Raw genomic sequence first — 25,281 nt, 5'->3', positions numbered from 1 at the left:
AGCATTTGTGCCAGTCCATCTTTCTGTGGCCAAGATGAGAAGCCCATTGTTTTCCTCAACTTAACTGTCATTAACCACACTTGTAAATCAAAGAATTTTATTAATGCATTGCTGGCAACATGAAGCTTCTGTGGGGCCCAACACTAGCACAAGCCCTGCTCAGATCACAGCACACCTTACTACCAGCACTGGCTTGTCTTAAAGCCAGGACTCTTAAAAGATGCTTCATTCCTGTAATGGGATTTTGGCTTTTGTGAGAATTGTTTCAAACAAGAACACAAATATTGTACAAAATACAAACTACCGTTAGGAATGAAAGAAAAAAATTGTTTGATTTATTAGAAAAGGGGCTGTGGATGTAAAGATGATTACCCTCACCTCCAACTCCCTTTAGGTCTCATTATAAGCTTAAGTTTTTCATACCAAAAAGCAATTTTTCATTATTAATTAATTTAGGCTCTAAAAATCTAGGTGCACCCATGAGTAGACAGATGCAAAACAAGTATTTTAACTAGTTTCACTGAACTAACAACTTTCATTAAAGGTGTTGATAACAGTAACAGTGCTTTAAATTGCTGTACTTGAAATAAATTTTAAGCAACTTGGATATTGACTGGAAAGCAGGCACAGGTCTACTACCAATCAAGGACTGGAAACAAACTTTGTCAAAACCCAAAAATTACTTTTGGTATAAAAGCCAAATATATTTAGTGATGGAATTACTGATTACATCTGATGGAAGTGCAACGGAATAAATCCTCATGCCCTAAACTCCAGAGTTGGATTACATTTTTACAGACTGTAAACTGTAAAAAGAACAAATGGGAATGTGTGAATGGCAGTATCAGAGACAATTTTCAAGCTTCCTGTATGCTGCCTTGGTTTAATACTGGCCAAATGCCAGGCACCCGTGAGAGCCATTTGCTCACCCTCTCTTGATTTCAGCAGAGGAGAGGGGAAAAAATTAACAAAGGGCTCATGAGTTGAGATGAGGATTGGGAGAAACACTCTAAGGACAAAACAGGTTTAAATTTAAAGGTATAAAATAAATTTATAATTAACAGAGTCAGAGGAGGATAATGAGAAGTAAAGTAAGCCTTTAAAACACCTTTTTTCCCCCCCAGCCCCTCCCTCCTTCCCACTGACAGCGCAGGTAGACAGGGCGTGGGGGTTTGGTCAGTTCGTCATCTGAGATCTTTTTCAGTTCACTCAGGGACAGTTTTTCTTCTGCTATGCTGTGGGTTCCCTCCCACAGGCGAAGAGTCTTCCTAGAACTGTTGTGGCATGGGTCAGCTGTCCACGGGGTACAGTCTTTTAGAGATAGGCTGCTCTAGTTTGGAAGCAAGGGCCCTCTGTCTCTGGAAGCAGGGGCCTTCTGTCTCTTTGGGTCTCCCACTGGATTATAGCTTTCTGTGGCATCCACTCACTCCGGCATGAGCACTTTTCTCACGGGCTGAGAGTGGATCTCTGCATCCCCCATGGACTCCACAGGGGGACAGTTTGTTTCACCACAGCCCTCACCACAGCTTGCAGAGGAATCTCGGCTCCGATGCTTAGAGCACCTCCTCCCCTTCCTTCTCCACTGACCTTGGTGCTGCCATGTTGCTCTCTCTTATACGTCCTCACTTCCTCCTCCTCTATCTAGAAAAAAACTGCTGCCCAGAGGTACTACTGCCAACAATTCCACTAATTCAAAGATTTTTGCAGCATCTCCCAGGGAGGAGAGGTTGATGTTGTCTAGGTTCCGTGTCAGGGAATGGCTCGCCATGTTTCCGCTGTCAGCCACACGGCCCCCGCCGCCACCGCGTGGGCATTGGGGGCCACCGCGGTGCTGGCACTATTTAATGCCTCTCTTCATGCGGGGAACTGGGAGGGAGAAGCCATCATTGCCACCCCTGCCCTTCTGCTGCGGCACAGCTGGCTAGGGGTGGCCAGGCAGGCAAGGCTCATCACAGGCCACGCTGGGATGCCCCAGCAGCCGCGTCTCACCACCCCTGGAAAAACTGCGCACGCACTGTTTTCATTTTCTTCTTAAATATGTCATCACAGAGGCGTTACCAACTGCTACAGCGGGGATTGGAGACCCCAACAACCAACCTCTCTCACTGGGCCAGCAGCATGTCCACCTTCAGAGCCATCAGAGATTGGCTCTGCTGGACACAGTGGAAGCTTCTAGCAGCTTCTCACAGAAGCCACCTCTGTGGCCCTCTCCCACTTCCAAAAACCAGCCCGTGTCAAATCAACACAATGCACGTGACATTTGCTTCCCACTTTGATGCTGGGGCATCCTCGGTATGGAGCAGGCCAGGAGGGAACTGCTGTTCTCTCCAACCATGCCCATGAAGCACCAAGAATCAGGACCTGTGAACAGCTCTGCAGTCTGGATGTCATCTCTGCCCTTCCATCCTGTTTGCATTGCGTGCTTGAAGCTACAGGATGTTCCTACTGCACACACAACAAAGGCTGTGGGTGCCAGAGGAAAACGCAGCAAAGCAACCTCATGTTCCTCACACAGCAATCCTGCAAGGCAACTTTTAATAGAAATGAGCAACATGCAGCCTACAAGCCCATTGAAGAATTGGGAAGAGAGGTAAAGGAGAAAGAAAGAGGCTGCTCCCCAAACTGCTCCCCACTCTGTTAGATCCAGGAGCGCAGCTTTGGCAAACAGCATGTTGTTACAAATCGAGACAGATGGAAGTGTGCTTCCTTGTCAAAGCTGTTATTCCCCAAGAGCAAGAAATTTTGTTGTCTTGAACATGCTGTGGGAAACAGACAGGGAAAGGTCCAGAAATAGAACAAAACTAATAATATAAAACTAGGTTTGGAAGATGAAATGAAAGCTGTCTTTTGCACAGAAAGGTAAACCCCCTTTCAGTCCCAACAGTGTATGTTACAATAGGCACACATTGTCTTACTGAAGACTTAGCCTATTAGAAACAAATTACGAATGTTTGTCATACAGTATTATCAACAGGATAATTTCTGTGACTGAGTCATTTAAAAATTCTGGTCTATACAAAATATTGGATAATATGGGATACCAAGTTTTTTAAGAACCTTTGAATTCAAACTACAGCACAACCCATTCGCGAAAGGTTTTTAACAATTTTAGATACTAACAATAATCTGAATCTAGCTTGGAAAAAAAAAGCAGAATTTTCTGCATAAGATAGTGATTCAAGGTTCATTTAATAATGAGCTACATATTTTATTTTAAAGTCCATTTCACAATAAAGCTCAAGAAGAAAACCAAGTTCCAATTTCACCAACAGTATATTTTTCTAATACTGCTCATTTCTTTCCATGAAAACAAACCCACTCTAGTACCATTCCTTTGTCTAATGAATCCTTAGCCCAGAAAATAAATGCTAATTGCATCTTTTCCATTAAGGAAGATGATGACAGACAAATAGAAAGATGTTTTGCTCTTTAGGTGCCAAGATTACAAAACAAGAAACCCCAAAACTAACAACTTTCTATTTTAAAAATGTCAATTTACTTCTCCCAAATTCTTTCAGCCTTCAGCACCCATTAGGAGGAAAAAAAAAGATAAAACAAAAATAATGCAATTAACATAAAAGTGTTGTGATTATTCCATTTTTTCATTTATTCTTGCACAGAAAGCCAAACATATCCATTTCAGACAAGCTATAGCATAGCTGCATCCATTATCTCAGTGAAACCACATTCAAGTACAACTGGAAAATGCAGTTTCAAAATGCTTCCATATGCATTAAAATAATTTTTTTAATCCTTTAGGTTTTATATTCCGAGTCTTTAGAAATTGTGATTTTTTTATTAGGTTTGGTAGCCTCGTCCATCAGTTCCTTCAGCTGCCCAATCTGTTCATCACGGAAGTCATTAAGTTTTTCTTCTGTGAGCTGAATTCCATATACAGCCTTTTCTCTCACATTTTGTTTGTCCTCATTAATTTGTTGCTGGATCAGTGCTGCATAGTTCTAATGAGAAAGAAATATAAAGGTCACAAAACTGACAAATGCAAGATTCAGGTCAACTTTTTTTAATAGCATTTTACTGTAATAACATACTCCTACACAATCTCCCACAATAGTCTAATAATCAATAACAAAGGACTAAAACAAATTACACTTTTTATAAGAAAGAAACATTATTAAAGCAATTCTACAGTCAATTTTATGTAGCTAGTTTAAAATGCATATATGTACAGATTAATGTCCTATCCTATACTACTACTGAAAACAAAACAAAATTTAATTATAGATCTAATATATTTATTAAAATAATCTCTCCTATCTAGCAGGATATCAATAGGATACACTTTGTAAACTGATATATCCAAAAAAGTATTATTCTTGAAAAATTTATTAGAAAAAGCATTCTACAATTAGACACTGTCATAGGTTAGCAAGCATAGTCCCGGAAGGGATGTCCTTGCTAAGGGGTGCTTACAGCTTCCTCTGGGACCTGATAGAACCTATCAGCTGGCCAGTTTGAATATGGACAATTCTTTAAGCCACTTAAAGTTGTGACTGCCTCTGTGATCCACACTTAAGAATAGTAAACCCCAAGGCAGACTCTCTCTCTCGTTTCCGGCGCTGGCACAGGTGGCTGCGGGCCCCATGTGGGGGCCAGCGGGCCCAGCCAGGCCCTGCTTAGGCCAGGCTGGGCCGGGACATGGCCATCCTGGAGCTGATGGGCCCTGTTCCACCCATGGAACCCCCCCCCAGCCCTGCTGTGGGCAGCCGGAGCGGCTCGGCTCCTCCCCCCCCTCCACTTCGATAAGCCACATTCCAGCTGCAAGGCCCAGGTGAAATTAACCCTTTTATTGCTGTGAAGAGCTGAAAACCTGAGGGAAGAGAAAGAGGAGATGCTTAAAGCTGAAATTCTGTTGTGAAGCTATGATATGTCAGAGTATCCCGTTGTAATTTCATGAAGATATGGGGGGGTGGAGTGTTCAACTCGTCAGCAAAAGCACCTGTGCTGAGATAGGCAGATGCTGACGCAGCTGTAATTTCATGAGAAGTTTAAACAGGGAGAGATGGACCAGATGAGGACTTTTGCTCCAAATGGGAAAGGACAAAACCTCAGTTCCTAGAGATGCTCCCAGAGACAGTCCTAAAGATGAAGATGAGGAAGACCCTTTGCTCCCAGGGAAGGAGAAGGGCCTCTGTTCTCAGAGATGAAGTGCTCCCAGAGATGGGTGAAGAGAACTTTTGTTTCTGAATGGCTCAACCTTAAAATTGTAACCCAAAAACCTTCAAGAGTGGACCCTCGAAAGCAGTTGTGGGAAAAGCTGCAAGTTGGGGGAAGGGACTCAGGGACTCACATGCAAGCAGAGAGACTCCTCTTCCTAAATGGACTGAACAAAGTTATTTGAAAGTGGGTGGCTGTCTCGTTGTGATAATGTGTTCATAGCATGAGCAAGAGAGACTCCCTAAATCGACTGAACAAGGTTATTATGGAAGTGGTAAACAGACTGAACATCTTAAGGGTTTTCTTTTTACATTGTCAGTGGGAGAAGGGAGGAAGGTGGGGGGAGGAGGAGAGTTCTGAAGGTATGGTATAATTTTTTTTTTCTTCTCTTAGCTCCGTTAATAAACTTCTTTACATTCTTTCAAGTTTGGTGTCTGCTTTGCGTTTCTCCTAATTCTTATCTCACAGAAGATAAACAGTAATAAGTATCTTAGACCAAACCACTACACTAAATTGGTGTTTCTGCCCAGTTAGAAACCCAACCTGCTACAGACACATGCCCTGAAGCCTTTCTGCCTAAGCACTCTCTGCTTTTCTCAGAACTGGTAAGGTCATTTGCATCCATCCTGGACTGTTCCAAGGGCAGTAGAAATTCAGTAACTGTGAGACTTTTGTCATTCTTCCAATTTTTTGGAAGAAATTAGTTAACAAAACTAAAAATTAGAGGAGAGTAAGAAGGGGCTTAAAGGACATATACCTACTTCACATACTCATTCCCAAAGGAAAAGAAGAAAAGGATAACCCCCTTCCCACACCGTTTAAGTTTGTTCAGACTTACTTACAATCCTGTTGTAACAGAAATCATTTGGCCCACATTTACTTAGATAACAGCATTTATGTCGGTGGACACGGGACACAGTCAGTGCGTATTACAGCAATACCAGGCTGAGCACCACAAGGAAAGCAAAACTTTCTCAAGGGCAGAAATGCAAGTGGCCAATGGGTCACACTGGTAATGAGGGCATAGATGGAAAATTGCTTTCTCACCACTTTGGAGCAATCTTTGACCATTATGACTTCTCTAAATTACAACACTCAAGGTTCTGCAAGGAGGGCGGCTCTGCAAAATTAATTCTGCTGGCAGTGCTACCCTTGACACTGCTGTGCCCAAGGTCCCTGCACACTCCCCAGCTCCCTTTGCCCAGCACCAGCCCCACTGCAGCAGCTCTCAAAAAGCTGTAGTGAGTGAATTCAAAGGCCTCGGTGTGTGTACTTAGCAAAGTCAGTCAACCTACTCGGATGTTTAAAAGTTAAGTACATGTTTAAACACCAGGTTGGAAGGGAGCCTAAACTTATATTTTTCTTAAGAGGTACTTAAAAACAAACTCCACAATTAAGAAATTAATTTCAAAAGTTAATTTTTAATTCGAAAAAATACAGGCTTCTCTTCTACTTCAATATGGTATCCTTTAAAGTACCTTTAAGTTTGAAGCACAAGTCTGAATACAATGTAAGAAACGGAACTTAAAAAACCTATTTTCTGAATAATAAAAATGATGACTGTTCCCTGGTAACCTTTTTTTAAGGAAGGATTAAATATCAGGGGTATTCAAAAGCACAGCATTACAGCAATGAGATATAAGCATTAATTCCCAATTTTCAGCTAAAAAACCCCTTTTTTTAGTTGCATAGTGAACTGTTAATCTGATTACTAGCAGAGTAACTAAAGCCACTACTTCAGCTGTATGTCTAATAATTCCAGAGAAGTGGGCTAGAAGAAAGAAAGATGAGCCCGTGATAAAATTTCAAAATGACACCATTTGCTAACATAAATACATTACATTGTTAATGGACCATGTGAAGCCTCACTGAAGTCAGCAGGATCTTTCCAGCCCTGTTGCCTTAATTCATGGCTATTTAAAAAAAACAGCTAAAACAAACTGGGGCAAACAAACCAGACTCTGAACCAAACTGATTCTTCAAGGTTCTTCCCAACATCACCTCTCCCGCTTTTACACTAAATAGGCATTCAGGAAGAGTGACACCTCAGTTAATTCCCGTGGTAAACCTATACCTCAGTGGTATTACCTCATGGTAGAGTTGGCGTAGGGTTTAAAAGGAACTAAATAGTTTTTTTCCCAATGATTGAACAATCAAATGGTAATGATGATAAAAAATTATAATGGGTTAATTCTTCAACTTTGTGATTTACAGAATTTCTTATCAAGGCAGATGGACAAATGTGATCTCTGAAGCTATTAGCAAACCAGTAACACATTGACAGTGACACATCAATTATTCCACCTAATTCTATTTTATTCTATTTTCACACTTCTGCACAGAACAATCCAGTCAGTACTGGCTCTGGACCAGGGAACAAAAAACAAAACAAAAAAACCAAAACAAAACACCAGCAAACAAACAAACAAACAAACCCCAAACACCTAACAAACCCACATAAAAAAAAACCCAAAACCAAACCAACAAACCCCAGACCACTCTCATTATACCAAACAACAACATTCACAGCATATAATTCAGAAACAACACTGAAAGCAAGCAATGCAAAACTCTTCACATCTTATCAAGAGACTGACTGAACATACAAACCCCAAAAACCCCTCCATGCAATGTCCTAACAGTGTAGGTTCCACAGCAGGAGAAAAGTCCTCCCCACTGCTAATAACAACCACCTGGGAGCAGCCTGCAGCTATTGCTGCAGGCATGAGCTCTGGTACCAAGTACTCCTGCACCCTCACAGAGCCAGGCCAAACATACACAAGGATGGCAGAGGGACACAGGAGCTCTCCTCCCTGGCAGATTTTTAGGTTGGTTGGTTGTTTCTTTGGAAGTAGCTCTTACTGCAATGATCTTCTACCTGCACCAGCTGTACACTTCCTGAGCTTTTACATGAAAAAAGCAAGCAAAACCCAAACCACCAGCTGAATGGTAAAAGTTTTTCCCCCTTGTATGTGACTGCCATCAGAAACAGCGGATCAGAATCAAGTTCGAGCCACAACAACCTCTCCTGACCATTTACCATCAAAAGATGGCTGCTTTATTCTGTATTAAATGCCAGCCTGCTGTCCATCCGTATCACAGACACCCTCCTCATCTTAAAGGAGGCCCAAGGTAGCAGTCCCAAGGCACAGACTGGTCACGTCACTGCACTGCCATCAGTGTGTGCAACCGCAGAGACACCCCAAACTCTCCCTATCACCAGTGCAGAGACAGATCCCTCACCTGAAAGGTCTGATGTACTCCTCACAGGTGATGGTTCTGCCTCAGATCACTGGCATCTACAGCATGCATGCTGAACCCAAGCATCAGGCTCTCTTAAAATCCTATGGTATGATTGAATCCTTGAACCTCTAAATGATTTATACAAAAAATAGGTGAGTGTTTGCTATAATCAATAACCTTATGGGTTTTTTGTTTAAATTCACTAAGTGAAGCAAATACAAAGTTCTCCTCTGCTCTCACAGAATGCAAAAATTCATTAAAAGGACAAGGGGATGGGTAACATTTGAGGTTTAAAATATCACACATAATTGCCAGAGATCTGCCGGGATGAACCACGCTTCTCATAGAGATATGATGGAACTCCATTTATTCTCTTGTCAGACCCATAGTTATACCCTAATTCCCCAAGCACGCATATGCAAGCTCTGCACTATTGGGTTACAGCTACTGTTCACACGGCCTTTAATAGCAAGCAATTGGTTACAGATTAATATGCACACGACTAACTAACATAAGTCTTTCTCTTTCTATGGTCAGCATCCCCCTCCCCAACATCCTGTCGGCTTGCCACATCAGCATTGCTCCTCTCTTTTTTCCCTAGTCAAGGACAGTTCACTAACATAGCTTGGATTGTGCATGTATACATGTCCCTGTTCACTCAGCCATTTCTCTACACACATTACAGAAAGAGCATCAGCCTTCTTGTTTTCCAAGTTGAGAAAGGATTAAATAGAAAAATAAAAGCAAAAATCACACAACCAAAAGCCCCACTCCCTGCCTGCCAGATATATAGACTCCTACCAGGTCTAGTCCACACTGACACACATTATATGCTAACACAAAGTGCTGACAGACATTTATGATTTAATCATAAAATTAAATGGGTTAAGAGCCCATTTTCTCATTTTCACTGGAAAGAACAGCAATCACAATTTTTTTCTCTGGCATCCTCCTAAACATGTACAATGCTACATTTTAGAAAATTGCTCCAAAAATCTCAGAAAGATATGTCTGTTCACAGTACTACCTGCACAATTCACTTTCTAGTCAGATTTTCTCTCTAAAAAAGGTCTAAAATTTTTATCTCCTTTATGCAGTTGAAGTATAAAGCTGAAGTATTGATCCATTCCAAAAAGACTATCTCCACTTGCAGCCAAATTAATGACAGCACTGATAAAAAACATTACTGTGGCAAGATCAAAAAACGCTACTCTTGAGATGTATTAAACAAACAGGGCACAGTCAGGCACTAGAAAAATGCTATCGGATTACTTTAAATTTATTTTTCTCAGGGTGACATAAAAAAAAAAATAGCATGGCCTGACAGGCCACCCTCATTGCTCCCTGGAAGTTAATTTCAAATTGCAGCATTTCAAGTGTTTCTGCTGCTACTTAGAGCAAAATCAAACACATGCTGCTAAGGGTGGCAGCATGAAGAAACAGCTGTGAATGAACAGCACAGCAAGGAGCAACCTGTTCTTATTACTGTGCAGAGATATGTTGAATTAATTATTTCATACTCATTCAGACAGAATTCTGCAAATTATTTACTATATTTTTTACTGCAAAACTGTTTTGATGTTAAACCGATAATCAGAAAAAGATACGTTATTACAGAAGTGATTTTTAAATGGGCACTACACCCCATGAAATTTCAGAGTATCTTCATACATTTTACCTGAAGCTGCAAGTATAGTTAGAAATGCGGTAATAAACCCAGGAAAATTATACCACATTTAAGCTCAGCTTAATAAACCACTACAGCGAATATTTTCATGCACTCATACACATTAACCCATAACAATCTATATTTTACCAGATAAGACCACTTAAAATAGCCCTAAACATTTTAAAAATTGCATAAAATACAATTACTGCCAAATTAATTAACCTATGTGAATAAACAGCTATGTAAAGTCACACATCCTGAGCAACATATTATCGATTTCAAAATTTAAATTTCAAATTACCTTTAGTTTTGTAAAGGTCACACCATTAACACCTGAAAAGAAAAATCAATATACTACAAAGGGTTCTGAGTAAGCCTTCCCCCTGCTTTTGAAAATACCCATCAAATGGTATTTGAATGATGTCCTAACATCATATGAGAGCATTAGAAGAGTTTCTTATGTCAATAATTAAAATAGTAATTGCTGGGGAAAAGGCAACAGAATGAAGAATCAAGACTTTCACTGAGGTAGCCAGCACAGCAGAGGACCTCCAAGGAATAAAGATGTCCAGCTCCTACTGCAAGTCTTGATAGAAGGTGAAAAAACAACTTTCTCCTGTGACATTTGAATCACCTCAGCATCCATCACATGCATAACAACACACCAAGCATATACAAGAAAGAAACAGAGACAAGCTTATTTATGACAGAAACCAATGTTTTTCTTCATGTTTTCTTGTTCTAGCTTCTCCTTCATTAACAGCATCAGAGCACACAGTCTTTCAGCATCATCTTTAATACCTACTAAGGGAGGCGGAGTTGTGCAAAGTAACGGTGTTTTCTGGCTTCAAAACCCAGCACTAACATGTTGAAGAAAGCCATACAGGAGCCTTCAGCAGAGCAGTTTGGGCTAAGGTGGCCAGTGCTGCTAAGTCAGAAACCTGGGATGGTGCTGCAGCCCACAAAGGCTCTAACAACAGAGGTAAGCGACAAAATGATGTCCATGTCCTCTGCTTACCACTGCTTATCCTGAGGTATTGCTTAAATAATATTCCAGTCCTCCTTGGATTCACACACAAACCTTTGTCGTTCAAATTAAACACACTGCAAACACAAGCTCTTTGGCTTGAGTGAAGCACCAAGGTAGCTAATGGCCAGGATACCTGTGGCTATGCTTCAGGCTACAGACATAATTAGCTCTCCTGCTGAATGATTCATCTATATCTCATGAAAGCAATTTGGTTATAAATGCTGCTGTTCACAGACCTGTTTACCACCTTCTGACAGCTCTTAGATGTAAAGAATAAGATGCCTTAAACAAGCTACAGAATCTGTCACATTTCAAATTTCAGCCACCCTTGATATTGTCCATTTATAATAAAGGTTTCAATTAAGCAGAAGTTAGGATACAGCATATTAAGTAAGTATGTTTTATTCAGATACATTTTACTCACAAACACTTAAAAACTAGACTGAGTAGCTTAAGTCCTAAAAACACTACGAAGAAACTTAAAATGCCTATAAACAAGAATTAAGAAAGGCATCAAGAAGAGTACTTTGTTTTTATTAATGCTGAAACATTACTCATTCTTATTTATAAAAAAAAAAAGCACTCTTCTCAGAAATTAAAGGAAAGCACATTTTCATATAAAATTCTGAGAATTTCAGATTACATGTAAGAACAAAAAAAAATTTAAAGCATTTTTTTCAAATCCAGCAAGTGAAAAATGTGTTCCTCCCAGGATGAGCTCCCCGTTCCTCCCCTGTGCACCACCTGCCTTTTAAGCAGGGCAGCTGAAGAATCCCCAGAAAGAAAAACATCCAAAAATGGGGCTACATCAGAGTTGGTAACTCACAGCCACTGTCCCTGCCCCTCTGCTGAAGCAGCCACTACAGTCACACTCCAGAAAATGAAGGAAAAACAGGAACAGCAGAGCAGCACACAGGTTTTATTAAGCAAATGCAAAACACAAAAGGTACAAAATTGACACGGTTTGCCAGATGGCAAACTGGTTTCTTGAGTACCCTATGAGATCATGAGTATGGAGAATCCATCTCACTACCAGATACATCTCCAACTCTCCCAAAAAATTATACAGATGAAGCAAAATCCTCCCTTTTCTAACAAATACACCCAATTGTAATTTAGGAGAAGGTCTAAAACAAGTTGTGTGAAGAGCAGCTTGGATAAGCTATTTTGTATTTCAGTCCATTATTAGATGGAAAGATTTGCACAGGTCATTTCAAGCCAAGTCATGCACTTGCAATGGGACTGCCTACACCTAAATATCACATGCCTAAGTGAAGCTAGAGATGTAGCTTGTCTTTGTGCTGGGCATTGGAGAGAGAAACTTCTCTCTCAAACATGATGTGATGACTGGATACACTGTTCTCCAGAGATGCGGGTCTCATTACTGAGAAAGCTACTACATGTCTCTGTGTCTCTGGCTGTAAATGACTGTATTTAACCAACTTCCTTGCTTATGGTAAAAGGAAATGTTCATTAGTTATTTTGTTTAGTGCGTTTTAATTACAAAAGGCAACAAAAATACCATTTCTCCTTGATTGATTCTACAATCTTTCCCCTGGAATTTGTTTTATCTTTTTCTAACACTGCTGATACCAAACTTGGCAACATCCTGAAGTGAAACACATGAGAGGAAAAAAACTGTACTTCCTCTTTATCCTTGTAACTAACTTTGAATTATGCATAATTTCATTTCTGGGGATGGAAGACCATGTCACCATTTCTAATTACAATGCACAGAGGTAAAACAGATTTCTCCAGGACGACATCTTGTATCACAAATAATAGGAACAAGAAAACATCGAAGTTTACTGTTAATCTGAAAGGAAAAGCCATGAGAACTTCAACAATATCAGGTTTTCCTAGGATATTCAAGAAGGATACTAGAGTCTGACTATCAACCAATTTCAGGGAACTGATCACAGTAACACAATGATGCACATACTGTAACTACATAGAATTGTTACCATAAGGGGTTTTGGGTTTTTTTTTTTTAGTTGCTTGCTTGTTTGCAGGTTGGGAGGAAAGAATGAAAAATTGTTCCACTGAAATGGAGTCAGGGAATATAATTATGTAATACTTAGTAATCAGCATGGAGAATTATTATTTGATCAGGAAGGTATAAAATGGACTGCTTTTTCTGAATACAGTTAACTAATATTGTTAAACTGGAAGAAATGACATTTATTTAGAGGAATGTGAAAAAAGCTCAAGGACTAACTCAGCTTTTTTTTGTAGCTTAAAAAACATGCAATTTTAATGTCCTTTAAGATTTATGAGATCATAATTTGAGGTGAAAATGGGAAGTTTATGGCCTGGCCATCAAGGTAAACATATATAAATGCTATTACATCCAAAATGGAACACAACACTATTAGAGTACATCAGAGTGACTACTGTCATTTGTAGAAAAACAAGCTGATTATTTATTTCTTTCTGGGTGCAGAATACTTACACCACTGCTGTACATTGGGGCCAATATACAGGTCACTAAAAGCTTTTTGCATCATCTGGTAACAACCATAGTCTTTAAGATTCTCTCCACTTAGGTCAATAAGCTTCATCTCAGGTCTTATATACAAAGCTTGATCTTATTCTAGGGAATACAGAAGTTAAAAAAAACTGGAACATACTTGAACATCTAAGCAAAAATAAAATGGCCAATTAAGTTCTGGAAAGAGAGATCAATCTGAAATGTGGGTGCAGCACAAGAAATGAAGCAGGAGGAAGAGATGGGAGGTAGAATTAAAGAAATGGTCACACAATTGGGTTCCAATGGCTAAACAAGATCTTTCCATGATTCTCTCTCCTTGGACAGGTTGTATCATTCAAAGTGTGAGTTCCACTGAAAAAAACAGTCCTTTTTTGAGAAACTTTAAAAAATATTCTTCTCTGAAGTACACATCAGTATTTGAAAGCCTTTTAAATTGGTAATGGAGGCAAAAATACTTGGAGAGAACTGTATGAAAAACTCCACTAAAAAACTTACTAAACGTAACAATTTAAGAACAAAATATGGAAAATTATTCAGTCTGGACCTTCATCTGTAAAAATTAGGAAATTCCACTGTTGCTAATACCAAACTATGAGACTGCTGTGAATGGACAAATAAGCTACAGACCAGAAAAATTAAATTTCAAGAACATTATTTCATATTTTCATACAAATCCTAATAAAAACCCAACAATTTGAAAGATACTTATTTCTTGACTCAGTTTCTATTTTACTTTGGCATTTTATGTCATGCATGGCATTTGTTAGCTCTTTGGCTAACAAAAAAGCTGTCCTCTGGCACTTTTGTCTATGGCTGATGTTTCATCTGGCAAATATTATGCTATAATCTCACAGAACATCCAAGGACTTATCACATGCTGTTAATTTCAAACAAGGCAAGGGAAAAGACTGGAAGTCATAGTATCAGTTTGTTTTTAGGAATTTCACTTCTAACACATCAGTTACACTGTAATATTTCTATTTAAACATTAAGCTAGGAAATCTTGGCCAAGTGTTTCACTGCAGATAATTCCCAGACAAATATCAACACTAAGTACAGGCATTTTACCTAAAAAAACCACTAAAGACTGTTTTAGCAACACAGGCACACAACTATAATTAAAGTTCACAATACAAACATCACTTACAGACTCCTGTATCAATTCTTTAAATAGAGGACAGGCATCTTTAATCTGCAGTTATTTCTTTCAGAAGTATTACTTCTAGATTTTCAAGGAAGATGATGATTTCACATCTAGATATTCACAAAAGGAAAATAAAGCCTGTTTCCAAGACAACCACATTACTTGCCAGGCCGCTAGATACTAACATGCAGAAGATTATATATCCCAGATTATAACACTTCAAAGACTTCCATGCATGTTCTTCTAATGATGTATTTAAAGTGCACATATATATCCAAAGGAGATCTGGCATTCTTATTTCCCCATTGCACACATTTCTATATGCTCATTAGAAACAAAAACTAATACAGCAATGAAGAAAACCTCAAGTATAAACAAAAAATTAATCCACTAATAGGCATCTCACACTGATTTCTGTAACACCACAAATAACCTTTCTGCTGAGGGTGCACTGAATTTTTTACTTCAATGGAGCTGTAGAAGAAATACGTGCTTGAATGAATTAAGTAAAATTATGGGCAATATTTAATAAACATACAAAAAGGTTATTAGTGTAGAAGTCAAATTCACCCCTTAGGACAAACAGACAGAAACTTCTCCAGTTTTAAATGAACACAGTCAACATTACCTGTTCCAATACAATAAATGGGATACTAATTTAGCAAAGCAAATTTGGCATCAGAAAACACTGAATCAGAGGCTGATTTTTTTGGCCAGTATTACCATGGTCCCTCCAGCAACAGGGGAGAGAGACAAGCCCTACCTCAGTGCTTGTGGAAGCATTTAAAACAGACAGACAAGGAGTCATGGAAGTTTATCTAACTGCTTCTTCAAAAAGACAACAACATTTTGAGGTGTGCTCTTTACAGAGCACTATCTAGGAGACTGACCATCAATAAAAGAAAGCCTACTCACAGGCAGACTCATGATTTAAAAAAATGAAAAAAATACTGCCACTAGGAAACACAGGTGAACTCTTATAAGGATGTTACTTATCTAAGTATGACATTTAGTCTGGAACTTATGAGGGTCCTACTCTATAAAAATAAATCAGTGTATTTGGCCACAGTAATTTGGTTGCAATTCAGTCCTTCTTACTTTTAAATAGCAGCAATAGGACATCTCTTTGAAAAGAAATGCTAATTGATATAACTGACATTTTCCTTAAGACAACTAACAATATGCTGGTGTATATTGGTAAACTCACTCTGTGGAAAAAAAGCTTGTTACTGCAATTAACATTTACTTCACAGTACTTAATAAAAGGCAAAAAAGGTTAACTTATTACTCTCTGTGCTAGACCTAGTGCAAATTTTTTAAGTTCTTGTTGCTGCAGCAAAATATGTTAAATGACATTCAAGTTTTAGACCACACATATGCTTTGTATACACATTCACGTCCCTCTGTGTATTGGTTTGGCACAGCCTGGTTTTAGGTAGCAGGGGCACCACAGAAACAGCTCCTGTGAGGAAGCTTCCCACCGTGCTCAGCAGAGCCAGTGGCTGATGGTTCTGAAGATGGACATGCTGCGGGCCAGTGAGGGAGGTTGGTAATGCCTCTGTGGTGACGTATTTAAGAAGAAAATCAAAACAAAGTCACAAGATTTTGGATTCTAGTCAGAGAAGAGAACGATGTGAGAACATATGAGGGACAACAACATGGTGACACCCAGGTCAGGGGAGAAGGAGGGGCAGGAGGTGCTCCAGTGCTGGAGCCGAGATTCCTCTGCAGGCCGTGGTGCAGACCATGGTGAAGCAGCTGTCCCCCTGCAGCCCATGGGTCCAGGGGGATGCAGAGATCCACCCACAGCCTGTGGGGGACGTGCCCATGCTGGGATGCCTGGAGGAGGCCGTGTTCCACGGGGAGAGCCGGTGGAGAGAGAGGGCCCTGCTTCCAGGCTGGAGCAGCCTGTCCTTGGAGGGCTGCACCCCGCAGCAGAGAGAGCCATGGCGCAGCAGTTCGGGAAGGCCGTGTGCCCGTGGGAGGGGCTCACGCTGCAGCAGGGGCGGTGGGGCTGCTGCTCCTGAGAGTGGGCCCACGCCGGGAAAGTTCAGGGAGAACTGTCTCCTGTGGGAGGGACCCACGGCCTCACAGGGGAACACTCCTCTCCTGGAGCAGCGGAAGGAAATCTCAGTGATGGACTGACCAAACCCCCATGCCCTGTCTCCCTGCGCTGTCGGTGGGAGGGAGGAAGGGAGGGGCTGAGGGGGGGGAAGGTGTTCTAAGGGCTTATTTTACTTCTCACTGTCCTCCTCTGATTCTGTTAGTAATAAATTCACTTTGCCTCTTTTGCCCTTGAAGTGTTTCTCCCAGTCCTTACCTCACTCATGAAGCCTTTGTTAATTTTTCTTCCCTTTTCCCTCCTCTGCCCAGCTGTGGCAGGGGAGGGTGAGCAAGCAGCTCGTGAGTGCCTGGCATTGGGCCAGTGTCAAACCATGACACTGTCAAATGAAATTAATAGCATGCATTGTTTAAAAAGTCTTCCATATCCTCCAAGCAATAGAATAAATCATGGCATTTCCTTCATCTTTGTGATGTTTTACTGCTCTAAAAATTACAACATAAAGTTCCTTATTCTGTTCTAGTTTCCTAAAACGTTGTGATATAACATATGTAGCCAGAAAGTCCTCTGGCGTAACTGCAAAGATGCTCAGAGAAACTAAAAGTTCCCATTCTAAACATAATTCTAAAACTGTGCTTATTCTTTAGGCAGTTTCTTAAGGTAAAAAACTCTAAAGCCTACAAATCTATGTATCTTAGCAAGGGTTTTTTAACTTGCAGATTTTTATATAATTTCTGAACTACTTCAGAACTAGCCACAGAAGTTAACCGAAGAAAACGAATGTGTCATCAGTGTGGTCAAGAGCTGCTGAAAGGGAGCATGAATCTTTATGCTACTACATCAGAACCCTCAAATCTGAAAAACCAAAAAACTTCTGTAATCATCTGGAAGTCACTATCCATTTATCCAACAGCTCTGACATTTAAGAGGATTTTTATAGTGTCTGTCACAATACAGCAAGTGAATGCTGCACTGTCACAGAAGACTGGAGGGATTAAGCAGATAATGAAAAAGGAAAATTCAGTCATCTGCTAAACAAGTTTCAAAATTCAATAAAGTACTGTAGACACAGCTAATCTGAATGTACTTCTGAAAAAATCCATCAAATATTCTGTACTGTTCTTGGGGAGATCAAATACATCTCAAACTCAAGCCTCCACATGTTCTCCTGTAATCTCTATACAACAAATACTTTAAAATTAACTCACCTATATCTTGTTCTATTTTTGTTTTTCTTTCTTTTTACTGCTATTGCCAGAGGTTTTCCAGCTATTAAAGGGGGCTTGCTTTCAATTAGCAAATGACAGGGAAAATAGGATAGGGGAAAAATAAAGGGATGGAAATTAAGTATGTCAAATAGCTTAGACCTGTATGTACTTCGCTTTTAATTGAACACTCAGTTAACAAAGCTCTAAGATTTCACAACAAAAATCCAGACTGCCTACGTATTCCTAAAAATTTTTACCCACCTAGAACCTCTATTTTATCTCTGCGCAAAAACAGGCTGTCCAGTCCCAAGCAAGCAGATATGTGTTGAACTGGAACAGAAATTAATTTACCTCAATACTTAAAAAGGGAAAGCATGCAAAAACACCAGAGCCGCGAAAATATGAGGGCAACCTTTCAGAAATGGGGATGCACCACATTAAGACTGGTCAGGCAAGCTCAGCTCTGTGCTCTGGCTGCCAGCCTCACAGGTGCTTCCACAGCCAAGTGCCATGGTCTTCACTTAGAGGTAAAGACAGCATTAACATTTGGAGCAGAAGCAGCCTGCCTGTGGCGAAGACAGCGCGAATGGGAAGTGCCACATACTAGTTCTATGTCCAGAAGTCCCATGATAAACTGCCTCTGCTCTAAGTGGTACCATTTAATCATTTTGGCATGGTGCACTCCCATCTGTTCAGCTGCTCTCTCCACACTAATACAATGATACTCCTATCATTAGCATCCATGTCAAACCACTGCACCGTTTGTTTATACTGACTAAAGAACCAAGTTCTTTTTCTACTGTATATGATCAGGAAGAGTTTTCAAATCAACTATATAATAAGTTTAGAAAAATCTCTGCTTGCCGTCCACTGATGAGGCAATAAATAAGGCTTCTACCAGTCAGAGAATACTAAAGCTATTCAAGAGGCTTCACTTGTGTTTCAAGACTTTTCAACACTGAGGAATTATCTCATCTTATATTTGCATAGCTATAAAATTACTCTGGACTTATTTCAAGCAATGCAATGCTTGAAATGCTTGAGCAATAAAAACTTGAATTATTTTTGCGTTATTTATATGTCTTAATGGATTTTGCTTGCTAGCCAAATACAAATATGAAAAAGAAAATCTTGTGTACATCTGCCCACGAGCACAGCAGAACCTCATGGATCACACTGAATGGCAATTGTGGGGGTCTTTGTGAGCAGGGGTTTATTTCAGTCTTAAAGGGGGGGATATTATAATGATTTGCTGTCCTGCAGAATGTTTCATGTACCTTTGAAAAAAAGTAACTTGTGAAGGCACCAGTTGAGAGGGGGGCCTAGACCAGTCCCACTACATCTGTTTAGTGATGTAGGGGGAAGCCCTCCCCCTCACCTGTATCATGAGATGCAGCAGGTGAGCACAGCACACATTTGCTGCAGGTCACAGCTCTGAGCACTGGCTGTGCACAGGAAGGCATCGGACTGCAAGGGTTCCTCTGCCATCCCAGCACGTGCATCATTTCTATCATAGAAGACAAGGGTAGACCAGAATAAACACTTCTTCTAAAACCCACTTGTGGGTTGCTTGTGAAATGTCCCTATGGGCTTGACATTGAAAGCTGCCCATGGACCTCCAACCCACAGGTACATGCACTACAGTAAATCCAGCCTGAAGTCCACCCACTGCTATAGCACAGGACTAGCCTTGACTATTGACTGCTGCCCTAGAAAACTGAAACAAAATGTAACTTCTCTGTGCCAAAGCATAACATTTTAACATGAATTTTTAATTTCTCAAAAGATGAAAACACTGAAAACAAGACCATACAGCACTGGGGAAAAGTGATGGGATCATTTGTATTCTACCATATTTAGGAGAAAAATAAAGCAGATCTCCTCATCTTCAGTGAACTCTTTGCTATATCCACTACAGCAGTGAATTTAAAAATAACAGCTTTGCAAAACATCTTCCTTTACAGAACCCAGCTTGGTAATGCTATATTTCATCAAGTAGGTAGAGAATTTACCTGGGAAAGTTCTGCTCCAACTGCTGTCAAAATTATTATTTGAAATGTTTTTCGGAATCTATCTTCCCTGAACAACGCTCCTATACAAGCTATCTAATCACAAATGAAAACAAAAAAGTCCCATTACCCAGGAAAAAGGAAACCTTTGGCAAGTAACTTGGTAAGTACTCAGTGACAGATGCATCATTGTACCAAAAGCTTTAATCAACAAATGGGACATGCTAAATAGTACAAGGGATCATCAGAACCTCATCTCGCACAACAGAATTGAACATCTGAAGGTGAAGAAAAAAAAGACAAAGCCAAATAAAACAAATTCAAAGCGCTCATTCACACTGCAACTAAATCCACTGCACACTGCTGCATGCTTTCTGCTAGACTACTAAATAAATTCAAGTGAAACTGTTAGATATCAATCTAATGCCATGAAAGACTGGAACTAAGTCTTTTGAATACCATGGCACTGATTTTCAATAGAAAAAGATGCACAAACTCATACACTTCATTTATTCTTATACTTGTTACTGTGCATTAAAAGTGTGTGTTTGTGCAAATAAATACACAAACAATCCATCAAAAACAATACAATAAAAATTAATAATGATGCAGACAGCATTCACATCAGTATAATACAGGTTTCCAAGCTCTTGCTAATTACCATGAAAGTTGTTCCATCACAGTTATATTCCACACTGTCCAGCACATTAATCCTCATTTCAATGACATACGCACTTTATATGGCTGACTTTGTCTCGGCATAAACATACTGCTGAAACATAAACACACTGCCAACATCACACCTACATAGTTACATTTATATATAAACTTAACTAATTATTAGGCAAAACCCAACACAGTGCAACTTCCAATTTTTGGGGACGTACTGCTCTTGGATTGAAACCAAGCGATTAAATGTGCCACAAAGGATACCAATGTGTGTCAGTGATCATGTACTTTCAGAGTGCTGAGTCAGCACTCGTACTTCAGTACCATTCAGTTGTGAATCCAACTTAGGTTACAACTTTTAGAACTGTAGTCAGTTTTGTTTGAAACTTTGGGAACCTTCTCACCTCACATTTGAAAATTATACTTTTAAGTCAAATCTTTTCTCCTCATCCTCTACACAACCTCTACCAGCAAAACCCAAAAGGGTTTGTGTGAAGGACTGATGAGGCCACAACCAACCTGATCTAAAATGGCCCTTCCAGTCAAGGTCTTCCAGGCTACCTCTGCTTTATTACTCCATTCATTAAAACCCCAAGATTAGTCCAAGTTATATTTTAATGACTAGCCTCAAGTTAAAAGTATTTAAAATACAAATCTCAGGTTATTGGTAAGATCTGACATTATGTTTATTGGTAAAGAAGCATTGGTAAGATCTGACATTATGTTTTGAGGACTACCAGATTTTAGATATTTTTCAAATGTTTCAGTACTGAAGATACCATACTGTATCAAACAGTTCTCTTTCTCCCCCAAGGCAATTGTTTCAAATAACTACATCAACTACAAAGTTCACGAAACAGACAAGTTCACATACTTAAGAGATCGGTAATAGAACAGTGACATTATTCAATAATCAGCTGATTTATTCAAACTCTTTTAGTATACAAGCTTTTACTAACACACGCAGAAGCTAGATGCCATCCTATTCTTTCATAACCAACAAAAAACTTCATTAGCAGCTATTTTTCAGAAAAGAAACACTGTGTTTATAATTTTCCTCACTAGACCAAAGTCACTGAAGCTTTACTTGTACAACATGCAAGTGCACTTGAAACAATACACACTATGCAACAGCACTCAAAAAAAATCTGATCAAAATTTACAAGCAGTGCATCTTAGCAGTTCACCAAATTAGGTTCAATGACAGCAAAGGATAATTAGAAGTGTTCTAATACCCTGCATTACCCAAAGGTTTATTTTCTGCCTGCTTGCCCTTGAGGTATTGTGTAAGATGATAGCTCTAGTTTTTCCAGGGTACTCGGGAGTTCCTCTATAGCCATTGTCACCCAAACAAGTTAACAGGGCTTCTTCATGCAGCTCTTCCTTCACCACAACACCGTCCAAAAGGCACCATACAAAACGAACTTCCCAAACTCAGTCTCATCTCTGTAGCCCATGAGAGTGTAAACTTGGCCCACGACATTTCAGAAGCAGATCAGTAAAACGGAATGATGAAAAAGTGTGTGCTTGTCTTATCAACACAAAGCACAACTATGAACAGCAGCTGGCCTATGCTCTCCAGAGGCCTCTGAAATAGCAGTGAACACTATTTGATTCAGAATTGATTCAGAATTGAAATTTTAAATAAATGTTAGTATTCAAATAATATTTTACAGATCTAGGATGCAGAATAACAAGACATGTCTGGCAATCCCTCCTGGTTAGAAAGACAGCAAGGGTGGGTTTTTTCACTTTCTTTTCCTTCCAGGAATATATTTTCCACCTGCCTACAGCTGAACATTCACAAATGCTACTGCGCAGACACACCACCCAGTTTTGACATGCAATTTCATTATGGCCTAGAATTTACTCTTATTTCACCAGACCAGCACCAGAACAGCTCTGGAGAGTTCAGAGCTTGTTTCTTAGACAGTTCAATCTCCACACAGATTTCAGATATGACAACTCCTGATTTGGAGAAAGGTAGATAAATCTAAGTTGTTGATAACCTGCTGATGGGTGACAGAAAGAATTCAGAACAAAAGCAGCACTTGCACTTGACAGCAGAGGAGTCAGAGTTCTGTCTGCAGTAACAACTTAAAGCACTGCCAGGGAATGCTTTGAGAAGGTACTGGAACCTGGGAGCTTGGTGCCACAGTCCCTGGCACAGGTATTGATCAAGGATAACCATCTTTCTGCAAAACAACTCCCAGGTTCTGCCAGTGAGCTGGCACAGATCAGGGACTGCTCCCAGCAGACAGTTTGGATGTGGCCACCCTGCTTTGGAGCGTAAGAGTTTAACAGCATGGAAATGGGCTGTTCCACTGCCAGTTGCAAAGCAGCCCAGGTACATCGATTCAGCAGTACAGACCCACCTTTAGCTCGACACTGCTGTGGCTAAACAGTCCCCAGCCCACCCTGCAAGAGGTGTATTCCCAAGCCAAGAGCTTATTTCATATACTGCTTGCTTTTGTCTTAGTATCTACTCTGTAGTGTGTAGTTTTTGTATTGGGATAATTCTTTCCAAAACCCCATCACTGTGAAGTCTCTGAAGACTCTGCATAGCAGAGTACAACATCTGGAATGTTGTCAAGCAGAATTAATAAAAAGGTTTTCTTGCATGCAAACAGGAAACGTTTTAAGTTCCCCAACTGCAAAATTCCAACTTCTTTTTCTTAACCAAATACTCTGATACATGAATGGCTTTACCTTCATACTTCAGTAATAGATCTGAAAGCAACTTCACCCACAGCTGCTGTCCACTGAGGACACTGTGCAGCCCACTTGCAATTTCAGAAGAACCCACTGAAATCACCCTATGATTTCAATATGCTTTGTTTCAAGTCAAAGCCATTAAACACTCCATGAAGCAGATGGTGGCAAACCCCTGAAATACACCATGCATGTATACTGCACAGCTATAGATACATGAATACAGAAAAAAACCCAATTCCAATAGGTTGGAAATAGTTAACATCTATAAAATTAAGTTTGTGAAACACTTAAGGTTCTTAACACTGGATAACTGATAACTGATCAATGCTACAAAAAACATCCTTAGGAGAGGCAAGTTTGCTGTAATGTCAAATGAAGTCAGAAACACTTTTTCCTGAAAGAGAATAAAACAAAATGCAGATATACTATTTCCAAGGAAGAGCTCATGAAACCCAAGCTATATAATACAAACTAGAAGTTAAAGGAGAACTTTCCCAGGAAACATGTGGGAATACAATAAAATTGGCACTGATGGCTTTTTTCACAGCTAATTCTCCAGGGCTCAAATGGCATCCCCAGATCTTACACATTTCCCACCAGCCACAAGAAAGTAGTCTGCATTATTTTTGAAGTTGAGGAGGCATAATATGTGTATATATATTTTTATACATATCTACATATATATACACACACACACATATATATAACAGATCTTCTCTCACCAGGAATATAAAACTAAACCCTTTAGAACAAAACAACACCACACACAGGTGGTTCTGTGTGAAAAATCAAAAACTTGTTAGCTATATCAGGAGTATTTCCATTACTAGCAGACAGATGGAAGGAGTCAAGGCTGCAAAGGTGACATCCATCATCTCAGTCCAAGGTCTGGTGGTCTAACCATATTTACCAATTATCAAAATAGTCTTCTACTGAAGATGTCTACAGAGGCCAAGACAGGCCTTGCCCATATCCAACACACCAGCTGTTAAAAAGATAGCTGTTAAAGTTTAGAGATAGCAGCACATCATTATTCATGTCCCAGGACACATAATCATAGGACAATGTCTTTTCAAAATTTAGAAATGACAAACAGAATATTCTTACCAGCATTTCCTTGCCTATTTTCACTGCACAGCTTCTTAGTTCCTTCTTACACTTAACACTGGGCCATCTGTTTTTCCATATGTGTAAAGGTTTTACAAGGACTTGGCCTCCTGCAAGCCATTGAGACTTCAGCTTCTAAGTCTTTCTCACTACATCTTTTCAGCAATTCCAACACAGACACCTTTCCACCTTCCGTAATGAAGCTCCCTGAGTCCTAAATGATTTCTGGGTCATCCTCTATTCAACTAAAATACTGCTCTACACAAAACTTCGAAGAAAAAAGGCATCTTAGCCCACATAATACCATTTATGCAGCCCTGGGGTTTAATGCATCAGCAGAAAACAAACCTTCAAACAGTTGCACTGTAAAATATAAATATTTAATTGTTTATACCATAGGTTGTTCGTATTGAGGAAAACAAAGACAATCCTAGGCAAACTGCCATCAATGTTTCTAAAAGCAAGGGTCTACCACAACTATTTTCCTCTATCTGGTTAAGCCTGGGAAACTAGTCTGCTGCTGAGGAGTGGCACCTGCTGGCAGACAAGCACTCCACAAAAATAAGATTCACCAGTAAAACAAGTAATAAAAAATTTTTAAAAGACAAATCAGAGTTCACATTATTCACAAAGCAACTCTCACTTCCTTCTTGATTGATAGGATGATGATGTTTTTCTCCACAGTGTAACTCCTTCCAGTTATACTGGTGGTACTGAATTGCCCATGAACCAGAACAACATTGCTAGCGCTACCAATGA

At 39.8% G+C, this 25,281-nt stretch overlaps 1 protein-coding gene across 1 annotated transcript in view; it reads right to left on the bottom strand.

Annotated features, from left to right (window-relative positions):
• Nucleotides 1–3,183: 3,183 nt before the first annotated feature.
• The window catches only part of LOC138106373 (succinate dehydrogenase assembly factor 3, mitochondrial-like), a 32,672-nt gene continuing 10,574 nt past the window's right edge, over nt 3,184–25,281 (bottom strand). The window contains exon 2 of the mRNA XM_069006882.1: nt 3,184–3,959. Coding sequence (XP_068862983.1) covers nt 3,756–3,959 — 204 coding nt within the window. The 3' untranslated portion in view covers nt 3,184–3,755. The remainder of the gene's footprint in view (nt 3,960–25,281) is intronic.

Source organism: Aphelocoma coerulescens, chromosome 2 (genome assembly GCF_041296385.1).
Source record: "Aphelocoma coerulescens isolate FSJ_1873_10779 chromosome 2, UR_Acoe_1.0, whole genome shotgun sequence".
In the NCBI taxonomy this organism is placed as follows: domain Eukaryota; kingdom Metazoa; phylum Chordata; class Aves; order Passeriformes; family Corvidae; genus Aphelocoma; species Aphelocoma coerulescens.
Note: the sequence above shows the minus strand (reverse complement) of the source record. Positions and strands in the feature narration are given on the sequence as shown.